The sequence below is a fragment of the Ursus maritimus genome, unplaced genomic scaffold (assembly GCF_017311325.1).
Source record: "Ursus maritimus isolate PB19 unplaced genomic scaffold, ASM1731132v1 scaffold_19, whole genome shotgun sequence".
NCBI lineage: Eukaryota > Metazoa > Chordata > Mammalia > Carnivora > Ursidae > Ursus > Ursus maritimus.
In genome coordinates, this window is record NW_024424341.1 from 51,354,146 (window position 1) to 51,369,828 (window position 15,683).

The window sequence follows — 15,683 nt, forward strand, 5'->3', positions numbered from 1 at the left end:
ACAGACGCAGATAGAGACCCTGAACCACCCAGACAAAGCCAGACAGAGGAAAAGTCGCAAAGTCGGGTCTTCTAGAATCATTTGAAGCTCTTGGCTCAAGATTTATTTACTCCTTTCCTCTGTTCTCCATTTTCCAGAATGCTGTCCTCCCGGACAGGGTCAGAGCCCTATTCGTACTGGTGGGAGGGGTAGGTGTTGTGCCCGTCGTACTTATCGGTGATGAGGCAGCTCAGCATGAAGTGGCCCAGGTCATGTTTGGAGATGACCCTGGAGGGCCCTCGTCCATCCAGGGTCACCGTGTAGGCCCCCGTCAGCGGCTGGTCTCCTGCAAGGTAAGGACACACGGGATGGGTGAAGCCCATGTCCTTTCCCCTTCCCACAGCATGTGACCATTCCAGGGTGTTTACAGCATGCCCAGCCAAGAGGGTGTAAGAGTCAACGATGTATGAAACCCTTACAAATGTGCAGGACGCCAGTCTATACCCCTTACTTCATTCATTCGACAAATCCTTATTGATGGTCTATGAGGTGTCAGGGGCTGGGCACCCAGCAAGGGACAAAGCAGATAAGAACCCCTGCCCCTTGCATGCAGAAGTTCTCTGGGAAAAGGCAACAAATCCAGGTGTAAAATAGGTAGTATGTTACAGGGAGAGAAACAAAGTGGGACTAGACTAGGAACGATGAGTAACTCAAGGTTACAGATGGGCAAACTGGATCTGCAAGAGAGAAAGTCACTTCCCAGGGTTGCAAAGGGTGACTTCCCAGTGGCAAAGGCTAGATTTGCTCTGGGTCCTTCCATCTGGAGGTATAACTTGGCCGTTAGGAGGGCATCTGTTGGCTGCATTATGATAATTAGAAATCTCTGACAGTGACGAACTTAACTGAGGGATTGAATGCAGCTCCTGGTGCAGGGGCAACCTGGAATCGTGTGCAGTAGGAAACACAACACCCTCACCCAGGTGGCATTCCTGCCAATGGTGTCTAATCTGAGCCTGAGAGAAAAGAAGCAGAGAAATCCAGAACATGGGATATTTAGAAAGACACCTGGCTTGGTTAATTTTATGAGCCATATTTTAAAAAAGAGAGATGGAGAATTGGTCCAGATTCAAGGGGACGTGGCAACTAAACACACCCATGATCCTTGATCGGATCCTGATTTTGCAGGGAGGGGACATTTTAAGGATTTTATTAAGTAATCTCTATACCCAATGTGGGGCTTGAACCCACGACCCCGAGATCAACAGTTGCAACTCTTCCAACTGAGCCAGCGAGGCATCCCAGTATTTTTTGATGATTGGAGAAATTTGAATATGAAATGGACACTAAATGTCGTGATAGAGTTAACGTCCATTCCCTTGGTGCAATAATGGTAGTGTGGGTCATTCCCAAAGATGTTTCTTCTTGGGGTGCCTGGGTGGCACAGTGGTTAAGCGTCTGCCTTCAGCTCAGGGCGTGATCCCGGCGTTATGGGATCGAGCCCCACATCAGGCTCCTCCGCTGGGAGCCTGCTTCTTCCTCTCCCACTCCCCCTGCTTGTGTTCCCTCTCTCGCTGGCTGTCTCTATCTCTGTCGAATAAATAAATGAAAAATCTTTAAAAAAAAAAAAAAGATGTTTCTTCTTGGGAGATGCCTATTGAGGTTCTAGGAATGAAGTGTGATGATGTCTGCTCCTTACTCTCAAATGGTTCAGCCAAAAAAAAAATTAAAAAAACATATATATACACGTACTATTAAAAAATATATATACTCCACATGTATTCACATGTACCCATTAGAGGCATGCATAAAAAGTAAAGCAAACAGGGCAAAGTGTTAATTGAATCTAGATGAAAGGTTTATGGATATTCATAAACCTTTAATTTCTTCAACTTTTCTGGAGGTTTCAAAGTTTTTACACACATACTACAAAAAAAAAGAAAAAAAAAAGAAACCGAAGAAAGGTACTCTGTGTTGTTTTTCATTTTCTTTTTTAAGATTTTATTTACTTATTTGAGAGAGAGCATGAGCGGAGAGAGGGTGCAGAGGGAGAGGGAGAAGCAGACTCCCCGCTGAGCAGGGAGCCTGATGCGGGGCTCGATCCCAGAACCCTGGGATCATGACCTGAGCTGAAGGTAGATGCTTAACCGACTGAGCCACCCAGGTGCCCCCTCCCTTTTTTTAGAAAGGTACTCTGTGTTAAAGAATTTTTAGGCATGATGTCTCTGGGCTTCACTTCAAACCCAGTAGGTCAAGAAGTAATATGCGTTCTGTTCAGAGATGACAAAACCAAGGCTCAGAGGCTACGGGCCTGAAGTCCACACGGTGCTGGGGCTCATATTTTTACCCAGCTTCTGCACCCCGCAGCCTCCCTGCTGCCGATTCAAGTTAGGATTCTGGTCCCAATAGGGCTCTGAACTGAACCTAAACACTGAGCCTTATTTGACCCTCTAGAAGGTATGCAGGCCTCCTCCTGTCAGGGGCCCCCAGAGGCAGAGGGCAAAGCAGAACTGCTCAGAGCAGGGGCGCCTGGCTGGCTCAGTCAGTGAAGCGTCTGCCTTCAGCTCAGGTCATGATCTTGGGGTCCTGGGATCGAGCCCTGTATCGGGTGCCCTGCTCAGCGGCGATTCTGCTTCTTCCTCTGCCCCCTCCCCGACTTATGCATGCTCTCTCTCTCTCTCAAATAAATAAATAAAATTTTTAAAAAAGAAAAAAAAGAACTGCTCTTGTAGTGAGCAGACAACTGTGAAGGAGATACAAGGGTCTGGCCTTTGGGCCTTTGGGCTTCTGCGCTGCTGTTCCCTCATCCCAGTCCTCCCTTCCACGGGCATTCACCTGCCTCCTTCCCTTGCTGTGTGAAGCCATCGCTTTACGGAGTCTGTGCTCCATAAACGGCTCCCCATTACTCCCTTCTCTGTGCTTGAGCATTTCTCCGTTCCCCACAGCACACCTAACAGGAAGAGCATCTAGCTTCCTTGTCTCCCTGCCAGAAATGTGAGCCTCTTGAGAGCAGACGGTGTCACCAGGGCCTGTAAGGGCATGCGCTCTGTATGCAAGAGACATTCATTGAATGAATGAATGAATGAATGAATGAATGAACGAATGAATGTCTCCCCGTGTCTGACTCTGTGTGTCTCTCAAGGAGGATTCCAGACGTGGGAGAGGAAAAGAGGACGTAGGTGTAGTTTACTGAGCCTCTCCACAATGCCACTGGGACGTGTGGTTCCCCTGGATTAGTTCATCCCGCAAATGTTTACTGAGCATCTGCTATATGCTCGGCCCTGTTCTGGGCACTGATCACAGCTGTGATCAAAACAAGACAAAATCCGGGCCTTCGAAGAGTTGACATTCTAGTGATAGAGACCCACACTAAATAGGATAAAGAAAGGAATGACACGCGGTGTGGTGAAAGGTAAGTCCCCTTCCCTTGAATATGGGCTAGCTCCAGTAACTCACTTCTAATAATAATAGTAGTAGTAGTAGTAGTAATAATAATAATAATAAATAAGGGTTGTTGTTTTACATTTGTAAATTTGAGGTGGTTGGTTCAACAGAGAGCCGAAAGGGTATCAGAAAGGAGACCAAATCAAGCAAGAAAGAGAAGAGAAAGTGTAAGGGGAAGGTCTGCAATTTTAGACTGGCCGGGGAAGGCCTGACAGATCTCTCCAGTGGACAGGAGGGGGCAGGCTGGTGGCGACCCTGCCAGGTCCCAGCCCCACTCACCTATGTGTGGTGGCATCACGGCCACGTACTTCAAGCCCGATTCCTGCAGCACCTTGTGCATCCGGATGTGGTCATCGGTCACATCCTGCAGTCGTGGGGGCACCTTGGTCGGGTCCCACAGAAGGAAGGCTGGGGGGGGGGGGACACAGGGCACAGTGAGCCAAAGCTTGAGGACAGACTGGCCAGGCCACATAGCCTGCCGGCCTTATGCCAGGACAAAACCCCACAGGGGCTCTCTACAGCCTTCCAGTTGTCCCAGCCTCCTGTCTTTCTGACCACCACAGAAGTCCTGACCACTTCTCTCCCCACCTGCTCTTGTCCAGTTACCTCCTATCTGGACCGTGCAGCCGCCTCCTCCCGGGTCCGCCTGCCTCTACCCCCACAATCTGTTCCCCACATGCAGCCAGATGGGGCCTGTACACAGCCAGAGGGTCAGAGCTCATCTGTGGCTTCATCTCACTCAGGGTGCAAGCAGGGTCCCCATCAGAGCCCCACCAGATGTGGCACCATCAGCCCCCTGACCTCGGCGCCCGATACTCTCCCTTTCACACTCTGCCCCAGCCACACTCCCACCTCAGAGCCTTCGCAGCTGCTGACCCTTCTGCCCTCCCTCAGTTCGCTTCCCTAACTGGGGAGGATGATACACAGAGGCAAGGCATGCAGACCGTGGAGACAAGACAGCCTGGTCTGCCAGCACGGGCTGTGTGAACACGGGTCAGCTGGTGGGCCTCCCTGCCTCCCTCCCTGTGCCTCCGCTGCCTTCCATAAAGGGTTGCATTGTATGGAAGAACAGCAACTATCAACTGAGCGCCTACTATGTGCCGCTGTGAGCATACATACTCAATTTTGTGAGGATTAAGTGGCATTCATCCCTAAGGCACTCAGATGGCGTCTAGCCCACGGTAAGTGCTCCGTAAATGCTGTCAGCATGAACTGTGCCTGTTATGAACCCTGTACCCTGTCTTTTGGATTATTCGAGGCAACCAGTTGTTTAATGTCCCTCTCCTCGTAATTGGGGAGCTCCGCGAGGGTAGAGACCTGGTCTGTGTATGCCTGGCTCTGTCATTCCTGTAGGAGGCGCTCTCTGCCCCTCTCTCGGGCTGGTCAGCTGCCACCTTGGGGCTTCTGTTCTGCCCCTGAGCCCTCTGTGTTCCTCCATCTTGGTGCTGACTACTCTGGCCTATCACTGTGCGATGATGGGTCTGTTCACCACTTCGGTCTCATCTATGAGACCCATGAGTATAGGGCCTGGGGCTCTACTGGTCACCACTGTGTCCCCAGCATCACCCCCACAAGGTTCATGCACACAGTTAGTGCCCAATAAATGCACAGTAACTTGGGATAGCTCCAATGCCACCTTGCAGAAGTCCCTTGGCTGCCTGTCCAGTACCTACCCCCCACCCTTCAGCCCCATCCTTAAGACCCCGCCACCCACCCGAGGTGCAGGCCACGACCTTGTCCACGCCATGGGCCTTCATGGCCGCCACAATGTTCCGGGCGCCCTCGGACATAACTGTGGTAGGACCTTAGAGGGGACAGAGAGTGGCTGTCACTAGCAGGCGGCGGTGGTGGTGGGGGTGGCAGGGGTGGGGCCGGGGGCGGGGGTGGTGCTGGGGGCCGAGGCCCAGGGGTGGGCCGTGGGCAGAGGGGGGGCCCAGTACTGAGGTCATTGCGGGTGCCCAGCAGCACGATGATGGCATCCTGCCCAGCTACGGTCTTGTCTACATCGGCCGCCTGCAGAACGTCACCCACCACCACGTGGGCCGGCTGGGGCCCCTCTGGGGGCAGCCTGGAGGCGTCTCGCACCAGCACTGTCACCTCATAACCTGTGGGCAAAGAAGGGCAGAGAGGCACATCAGTGGGTTTGTGGGCTGGCACCCCAGGCTCCAGGGGCTGGGTCCTAGAGGGTGCCACAAACCCCCAAATCCACCCCCCAGGTCCCCTGTGATGGGACAATACCTTCATTCCAGTTTATAAACAACCTGCCTCCAAGGGCCTCCCCCAGCACTCCCCAGACTTCTCCACTCTCCAGCAACTAAAGGGTTAAAGCCTGATCACACTGTCTATACCCCCCATCCATGGTCCTAGAGGAAAGTGAGGTACAGAGCAAACCATGAGTTGCCCAAAGGTTGCCCAATGCTAGGATTGGTCGCCCAGGCTTACTTCTGAAGGACTGGGCCTGGTCTAAGTGGTCATTAACGATTGTGAACATCACCTTGGTATGTCCCCTCCCACAGAATTTTGAGTGACTCTGTGTCCCCACAGATACATGCCCATTTTAAAGTTCACAACAAATATATTTCTTCCTTTGTTCTAAACAATGGCAAAGGATGTTACTGTTTGGGTGTATGGAAATGATGATATAAAAAAAGTATTAACTGTGGTCTCCGTTAGGGACTAAATGTTTATGCCCCCCACCCCCCACCAAATTCATATGCTAAAACCCTAACCTCCAATACAATGGTATTTGGAGATGGGGCCTTTGGGAGGTAATTAGGTTTTGATGAAGTGATGGTGGGGGCCCCATGATGGGATTAGTGTCCTTATAAGAAGAGGAAGAGAGGCGCCTGGGTGTCTTGGTCAGTTAAGCATCTAACTCTTAATTTCGGCTCAGGTCATGATCTCTGGGTTATGGGATCGAGCCCTGCATTGGGCTCCACGCTCATCGTGGGTTCTGCTTGAGACTCTCTCTTTCTCTCTCTCTCTCTGCCCCTCCCCCTCCCCCCTCTCTCTCACTCTCTTTCTCAAATAAATAAATAAAATCTTAAAAAAAAAGAAGAAGAAGAAGAAGAAGAGGAAGAGAGACCAGTGCTGTCTCTTCACCAGGTGAGAGCACAGCAAGAACACAGCTGTCTGCAATCCAGGAAGAGGGTCCTTGCCAGAAGCCAAATCTATTGAGCTCTTGGACTTCTCAGTCTCCAGAACTATGAGAAGTAAACATCCCTTGTTTTAGCCACCAGTCTACAGTGTTTTGTTATAGCGGCCCGCGGCCCGAGCTGACTACGACAGCCTCTAAATATCATTCTTGTGGTAAGTGATCCAGAGCTCCTTCGAGGAAGGGCTGATTGCAGGCCTGGGGCAGGGAAAGGACAAGACGAGCATGGAATATCTTGTACCGTCAGCTACTAAGGCAGTGCCTAACGAATGAGGCGCCATATTGAAAGGACACAGAAGCCACTCCAAGGGATTCTCACTAGAAAAATCAGGGACAATATGATTTGTCCAAAAGAATATTGATGACGAAGAATTGAAACACATGAAATACTTAAAAATCTGTGAGTTCATAATGATACTAACAAAGAAACCTCATGGGTCATCACGGACAGCTATGGGAGGAGTAATTCATTATTCGGAAAATGAGAAGAGGAAAACCAACAAAATTATTCCAGTTCTGTCATCATGTATTTCAAAAACAAATGACGGGAGAGGGTCGCACGTGGGAGAGCAGAGCCCCCTCCCCGCACTGCTGCCATGCCGGACAGCTGGGACAAGGACAGGTACCCCAAGTCCTGGCTCTGCATGCTGGTGCGTCACCACAGACCTCACTGCCCAACCCCATAGCCTATTTGAGGAAGGCCTTTGACCTCCCCGCAGACCTGCCTGTAACCCTAGTGAGAGTTTATAGAGCAGCGGCATGCAAAGAACAGGTGTTACTACGACCACTGAGAAGTCACCGTGTGTCAGACATCACTGGATGCTGGGGAGAGGATGTTTTGTGCATGTTTGAAACAGAAATGCAATGGAGGGGCGCCTGGGTGGCTCAGTTGGTTAAGCGTCTGCCTTCAGCTCAGGTCATAATTCCAGGGTCCTGGGATCGAGCCCTACGTCAGGCTCCCTGCTCAGCAGGGAGTCTGCTTCTCCCTCTACCTCTGCCTGCTGCTCCCCCTGCTTGTGTTCTCTCTCTCTCTGACAAATAAATAAAATCTTTAAAAAAAAGAAGGAAAAAAATAAAGAAAATCTTAAAAAATAATAAAAAGAAAAAAAACCCTGAAATGTTAAAAAAAAAAAAAAACAGATGGTGGGAGATTTGAACATTCTGGGGCAATGATGATGATAAGAAGGATAATATTTATACAACACTTTACATATATTAATTCATTTAATGCTCAAAGTAACCCTGGGTTTGAATTGCAGCCCCACCACTACCTGTATGACAACGGGCAAGTCACTTAGCCTCTCTTGGCCTTAGGGCCTTCATTTATAAAGCGACACTAATAATAGTCTCTACCTTAAAGGGTTAATGTAGATTTAAATAACGTATCTAAAGGTTTAATGTGGTCAGTTGATTTTTGGCAAGTGTACCAGGACAATTCAATGGGAGGAAAGAATGGTCTTTTCAACAAATGGTGCTGGGGCAACTGGATATCCACCTGTAAAGAGAATGAAGTCAGATCCCTACCTCACACCATATATGAAAATTAACTCAAAATGATCAAAGACCTGAATGTAAGAGCTAAAACCATAAAAAATTTTAGAAAAAAACATAGGTATAAGTCTTTGTGACTTTGGATTAGGCAACCGTTTCCTAGCTATGACATGAAAAACGCAAGCAACAAAGGAAAACATAGACACACTGACATCATCAAAATTAACGTGTGATGCAAGGACACCATCAAGAAAGTGAAAAGATAATTCATAGAATGGGAAGAAACTTTTGCCAGTCATACATCTGATAAGGTACTTGTATTTAGAATACGTAAAGAACTCCTACAACTCAGAAATAAAAAGATAAATAACCCAATTAAAAATTGGGCAAAATATCTGAATAGAGACTTCTCCAAGGAAGATAACACAAATGGCCAATCAAATACGCGGAAAGATACTCAACACCATTGGTCATCGGGAAAATGTAAATCAAAACCACAATATACAGGGGTGCCTGGGTGGCACAGCGGTTAAGCGTCTGCCTTCGGCTCAGGGCGTGATCCCGGCGTTGTGGGATCGAGCCCCACATCAGGCTCCTCCACTATGAGCCTGCTTCTTCCTCTCCCACTCCCCCTGCTTGTGTTCCCTCTCTCGCTGGCTGTCTCTCTCTCTGTCAAATAAATAAATAAAAAATCTTAAAAAAAAAAAACCCACAATATACAACTTCACACCCACTAGAATGGGTGATAAAAAGACAGACCTTAAATGTTGGTGCACATGCAGGCATTGAAACCCTCATACACTACTAATGGGTGTGTTGAATGATGCAGCCGCTTTGGAAAACAGTCTGGTAGTTCCTCAAAAGGATAAACATGGAGTTACCATATGACTCAGCCTTTCCACTCCTACCTATATGCCCAAGAGAAATTAAGACATATGTTCACACAAAAACTTGTACATGAAAGTCCACAGAGGCATATTCATAATAGCCCCAAATGGAAACAACCCAATGCCCATCAACTGCATGGATAAATAAAATGTGGTCTATCCAATGTACCTAACAGTATCCAGCAACAGAAAGAAAGGACATACTGATACCTACTACAACATAGATACACCTTGAAAAATTGTTTTTGCTAAGTGAAAGAAACCAGGCACAAAGAACCATGTAGCGTAGGATTCCCTTTACATGAAATGTCCAGAACAGGCAAATCTGTACAAACAGAAAGTAGATGAGCAGTTGCCCACAGCTGGGGGAAGGGTTGAGAAGAAAAATGGGGGGCGGGGGTGTGACTCCTAGGGATTTCTTTTGGGGGTGATGAAAATGTTCTAAATTAATTGGGATGATGTCTGCACAACTCTGTGATTAGGCCAAAAAGCACTAAGTTGTATACTCTAAGTGGGTGAATTATACGGGATGTGAATGAAATCTTAACAAAACAAAGCTGTTATAAAAAGTATAAGACTAAGACAAACAAATGAAGTTTAGCGGACTGCCTGGCACAGGAACGAATGATATATGGGTGTTGGCTGTTATTATGCTTTTTAATCATCTCAGAATGTTATTTCCTGGGGACTTGGGGGGCTCAGTCAGTTAAGAGTCTGCCTTCAGCTCAGGTCATGATCTCAGGGTCCTGGGATTGAGCCCTGCATCAGGCTCCCTGCTCAGCAGGGCGCCTGATTCTCCCTCTCCTTCTGCTGCTCCCCCTGCTTGTGCGTGCTCTCTCTCTCTCTCTCTCTGTGTCAAAGAAATAAATAAAATCTTAAAACAAACAAACAAACAAAACCTGTCTTTAAAAAACAAACAAACAAAAAGAATGTTATTTCCTGTCCTGGTCTAGGCCTCCCTGGACTCCTGGCCCCTGTCTCACCCCCTCCCATCTGTATTCCACATGGCAGCCAGACAGAGCCAGAGAGTTATACTGGAGTGCCCTCCTGCTCATATCCCTGCCATGACTCCCCTCCCCTCAGTGCGTTGAGATAAAGACTATGCTCCTCACGACGGCCTTCCAGGCTGTGCTAGAGCCACTTGCCCTCTTCACCCACCGCACCTCCTTTAGTTCCTCAAATACATCATGTCGTTTCCTGCCTCCTGGCCTTTGCACATGCTGTCCCCTCTGCCAGGAGCACCCTTTATCCTTTCCCCAGGCCCCTAGCCACTTGGGTGTCCTCTGTCACGGTCCTACTTAATGCTGCCCTGGAGTAAATCAATGGCCCTGCAGGTCTGGGGACATTGTCATATTTGCCACCATCTCCCTGACATTTTATAAATACCAATGCACAGCCTTTACTGCCCCATGGACCTGGGTTCCAGCTCTGCCACTTACTGGCTGAGGAACCACAGGAAACACCTTCCCTGACTGGACCCCAGTTTCCTCTCTAGCATGAAAACGATAAATCCCAGTGTTCCTATCCTGTGTGACTACCTTTGGTAAGGGAATGACACAAAACCTGTGTTGTACTCACACACATCAGGGAGCAACGAGGGCTTCCAGGGTGCCAATGTGGGTATCGTTTAACTACCAATGGTTAAAACAGACCCCAGTAAATTCTGGGTGTTCCTGGGAACGAAAATGTTCTCCTGGAGAGTGAGAGCTTCGACACAGGCTCAGTGCAAGGGTGCCCATTAGTGTTCTATTTTTGCTGATTAGTGACATTTATTGAGAACTTCTTATAGGCCAAGTGCTGTGCTAAGCTCTTTCTACAGATGAATGGTATTTTTTTCCAAAAATTTTTTTGATGCAACCCACATTTAAATGTAAATTTTAATAGCCACATGTGACTAGCAGCTACCATACCAAACAGTAGTGTTTTAGAATTCACAGATTTCTACCCTTTAGAATAAACAGCGTTTGTAAGGTATTTCCAAAAAAAAAATTTTTTTTTTTACAAATCTCTTACTTTATATTTTTCTGTTAATTTTTTATTTTGAAAGAAATTCAGACTTCTAGGAAAGTTGCAAGACCTCAATTCTCATGCTTGCTTTTGCTTTATCTTTCTGGGTGTGTGTAATATATAGCATACATAATTGTATATGTGGGTATATAAATACATTCATACATAAACATATATATATAATGTTTTTTCCTAACTATTTGAGAGTAAGTTGCAGAGATCATGCCCCTTTTAAGCTTTTTTGATCTCAACCCTCAATACAAAATGGATTTCAAAGCCTAACCCAGTATATACAAATCCATGCATATATAACTGAAAGAAGGTTCATAAAACCAATATTCAACATGCGATACACTGACTCCTTTATGACCAATTAAGTATATTTCAGAACTCACGATGACCCACAGTTTGAAAAGCAACCAGACTGCAACAACCATAAAAGGTATTATTATCTGCCCATTTTGAAGATGGAGAAATTGAGGCAATTTTAGGCAACTAAGCCAGGTTCACACGGCTATGAGTTTACTCGGCGTAAAGAAGGCTTATTGAGCGCCAAGTATATACTGGGCACGGTTCTGCGCATTTTCCATATATTATCTCATTTAATCATTGCAAGCACCCCGGAACAAGCATTACTAGTTTTATTCCCACTATCCAGCTATCTAGGCACACAGATGACAAGGCATTTGACTATACAGGTGGTAAGTGGCAGAGCTGGGATTTGAATGCGGGCAGGCTGGCATCAGTCTATAGAATCATCGATATAAATAAAACCCCAGCTCAATCAAGCTCTTCTTTTTCTGTTGGGGACAGTGAGGTTCAGAGGCTCGCTGTGTCTCTGAAGAGACTTGTCAGAGCCACAGTGAGAAGGCAGGGCCTCCCCTAGGCCTCAGCTCTCAATTCCCTCGGGTGCAGTCCCAATTGTGACCAACAGGGTGGACAAGCCCAATTCAGTGGAATTCAGGATTAAGGGTAAGGTAGTCACATGGGAATCGAGATCCTCATGGTGACTCAGCACCTCTCAACTTCTCCCTCTTACTTCCTTCCCAAGAAATGCTTATCCGCAAATTTCTTTCCCCCTCCCCACAAATCAAGATCCTCACTAGGTCTTCTTGGAGAAGCAGTGGTGAGCCGTGGGCCTGATGAGAACGGTCAGGCAAAGTCCTCCAAGGGTGGGCTGGGCTACATATGAGACATCAGAGAGTGGGATCCTAGCAGCCTCCATCCCTTTGGGGCACCCAGATAGTCAATATCTTCAGAGTCACTGAGGCCAGCAAGGGTGGGGCCCTATATCTGAAAGTCCCAGGCTCCGCTGGGGGTTGGTGAAGTCTGGATGGTGGAGGCAGGGAGGCTGCTTATCCCCTTTCTTGAGGCAATTGCAAATTTCCAGCTCTCACCCACTTTCCCACGACCAGTGCCCAAGTCTTCAATTATGTCTCCACTATTCTCCTTCCATTAGGTGCTCACAGCAACCGGCCCCCCAGCCTTCTCAACTTCCAGCCTTGGTGCCCAGGCCAGAAGCTGGTGGACTTTTGGCAGTTAAGGGCACAGTCTGGGTTCAAATCCCAGAGCCACCACTTTCAGCTGTCTGATATTGGGCAAGTCACTCTCTGGGCCTCAGTTTTCTCTTCTGTCAAATGAGGTGATACTCGTTCTCACCGCACATGAGGGCTGTGAGGATTTAACACTGGTGAAGAGCTGTAGGTGCTGGGAGGCAGGCCACTGCCTGGCTAAGTAAGCCTTCGCTGGGTAAGCTAACAACCACCACAACTACAATAACAACGTTTCGTAAGAGCACTGTATTTAAACCTGTCACTGGAGTCCCCCTTACCTCCCAGGGCCAATTCCCAGTCCTTGGACTCACATAAAATTGGATCTCACAGCGTCCCCCCTTCTGTCCCCTTCGCAACTAGGTCACAAAGCAAAGCAGTGATGGCCCAACCAGCTTCACCCGAGTCCCAAGAACCCCTTCTAATGCGTTGCAAGTGCACCCTGAGACGTCCCCCGCCCACCCCAGCTCATGCCTGCTTGCACCGCCTGCGCCAGGGTGGTGAGCCCGGTCCTGCCCGTGGCGCCGAAGATGGCAATCTTCTTGACGGCCATTCTGCGGAGTCGTGGGGGTGCGAGGCCACGGAGTTGCACGACGCGCGGGAACCGAATGGCTGCTGGGCCGCCCGCTCTGTCCTTCTCTGGAGGGAGGGACGGGGCGGGGCAGGAACAGAAGGCCACGCCTCAGCCTGCCTCCGGGCCAAACCGGCCACGCCTCTAGCTAGGATGAACGCGGTGGGCGGGACAGTAGGGGGCAGGCCTCTCCAGGCCGCCCAGCACCGCCCTCTCCGCCTGTCACTTAGACTGGGAGGTGTGGCCCTATCTTGCCAAATGGGAGGAGCGTGGGTGGACGCGGTGCCCCGCCTCTGCGCTCTAGCCGGGGGCGGGGCGAAAGTCGGGCCACGCCCACCGACCTCTCCTAGCTCACGCCCCCCTCTCCTAGGGCCTGACGCTGACCTGGGATTCACACTGTGCCCCAAGGATTTCTGGAAGCTGCAAGGGAAGAAAGTGAGGGAGGGTGTGACACTGTAACTGTGTGTATATGTGCCCGTGTGACTCTGTGGGACTGTGTGAGTAACCCCAAGGGAGGGCAAGATTGTGGATGACACCATGTGCCCTCCTCAGCGTGTAGCACTATGTTACAGTATGAGACTGCGTGTGACACCACGTGTGGCAAGCACTGATGCTGTTCTTTTGTGACTTTGTGGTGCCACTGTGGATGACACTGTGTCCTCCTGTGATGTTGAACGCATCCATGAAGCTGGGGGATATGGTGTGGGACATGTGTGAGATGTGTTTTATGGGAGTGTGTGGCTGTTAGACAGTGACAGTGTATGACACCCCCCGTGTCATGTAAGGATGGGTGACTGTGACCCTATTTGAGTGTGTGGCTGTGGGTGTTAACTGTTGTTGTGATGCTATTTGTGACCTCTTGTGACTGTATGACGTAAGAGTGTGTGACAGTGCAGGGTGTGTGACATGTGAGGGTGTGACTGGCGTGACAAGTTTGAGTGTGTAAAAAGTGTATGACACTGTGTGACTGTGAAGCTGTCTGTGACCTGTGAGTATATGACACTCCTTGTGACCCCATGGGAGTGTGCGACAGTGTATGACATATGCCTGCTTGTGTGTGACACAGCGTGGGTGGGAGTGGCACTATTCGAGTGTGTCACTACGTGTGATGCTGTCGGGCACTGTGCCAGTGTGGGACCTCATGTGAGCGTGTGACTGCGTCTGAGTTCGAGTGTTTGACTCTGCGTGACCCCGTGGGGGGGTGATACTGTGTGAGTGTGTGGCTGTGGGTAATGTTTGCGACGCTGTATGTGACCCTGTGTGTGTGTGCGGTGTCGGAGTGTGTGACCCCGTGAGGGTGCGTGACTGTGTGTGACGCTACCTCTGGCCCCGCGAGTGCTGTGGCTCGGTGTGTGACCGCGCGTGGGCCAGCGCTGCAGGCGGCCGAGGCGGCGGGGGACCGCGGGCGGGAGGGGGTCCCGGGGGCGCGCTGAGCGCGGCGGCCGCGCGAGCGGGGGAGGCGCGGCGGCGGCGGCGGCGCATGCGGATCTGGTCGAGCGGCGGGGCCGGCGGGGCCGAGCGGAGCCGGGTCGGGCCGGGCCGGGCCCCGAACGCCGACAGGGAGGGCGGTCGGGCGCTGCGAGCAGCGGGGACAGCGGCACCGGCGGCCGCGGGCCCAGGTGAGCGGTGTGGGGTGACAGCCCCTCCCTGCAGCATCTCCCCACCTGCCCGAGCATCCCTCCCCCGCGCGCTGTGAGCATGGCCTGAGCCCCTAGGGTCTCCCCGGCTGGAGGAGGGGAAGGGTCCAGGGCAGAATGAGTCCCCACCTCTCAGCCCAGCCAGCCTCCGCGCCATGCGCGGGTCTTCCACCCAGGCCTTGTCCTTCCCAGGCCCCCTCCTTGCGAGCGGTGACTAGACTGCAGGGAGAGGCAGGCGCGGCCTCGGAAGGGTTAAAGCATCGATTCCCACCCCCAGCCTCGAGCCTTCGCTGGGGCCGCAGGACACCTCTTTCCTTCTCCTCCTCGTCTCCTTCTCCCCCATCTCCTTCTCCTCCCTTCCTTCTCCATTCAGTCGTGTAATGGCCAGGGCTGTAACGCGGGCTGACACTCACCAAGTGCTAAGTGCCTCCCCATCCCCAAGTATCCTCCACTGAGGAAACAGTAGTGATCACCATTTAACAGGCAAGGAAACTGAGGCAGAGAGGCCAAGTTAAAGATGGGTTAAAGATACAGCGGGAATAAAGCAGGGCTTGAACTCATGTCTGTCTGAATCAAGCACAGGCACTTTGATTTGCTAAGGTATGTGACCAGAGGTTGAATAATAGTAGCAAGGACCATGTATCAAGGGCTTGCATATACCAGATACCATGTTCCCTGCATTATTAACTCATTTCATCTACAAACATCCCTAGGAAATGGGCACTGTTATCATTACCATTTTACAGATGAACAAACTGAGGCCTAGAGAGAGGAAGTGACTGGCCAAGGTCACACAGGTGGTAAGTAGCCATGTGCCCACTTATAGCTTTCCACGGAAGGAGAGAAGAATAACAGTGGATTTTGGAGTGTCCACCAAAAGGGACAATCTCCACTACACTGACCAAGACCTGGACCCTGCTTTCCTACAGTTTGGTGGGTTGTCGACTCTCTGAGTCTTTGAGAAGG

At 50.0% G+C, this 15,683-nt stretch overlaps 1 protein-coding gene across 1 annotated transcript; it reads right to left on the reverse strand.

Annotated features, from left to right (window-relative positions):
* Positions 1 to 72: 72 nt before the first annotated feature.
* Positions 73 to 13,170, reverse strand: BLVRB (biliverdin reductase B). The gene is made up of 5 exons (XM_040633990.1): positions 12,984 to 13,170; positions 5,361 to 5,525; positions 5,135 to 5,224; positions 3,700 to 3,828; positions 73 to 325 (listed from the first exon to the last, which is right to left on the reverse strand). The coding sequence occupies exons 1-5, from the start codon at positions 13,060 to 13,062 to the stop codon at positions 168 to 170; spliced, it is 621 nt and encodes a 206-aa protein (XP_040489924.1). The 5' UTR covers positions 13,063 to 13,170; the 3' UTR covers positions 73 to 167.
* Positions 13,171 to 15,683: the final 2,513 nt, after the last annotated feature.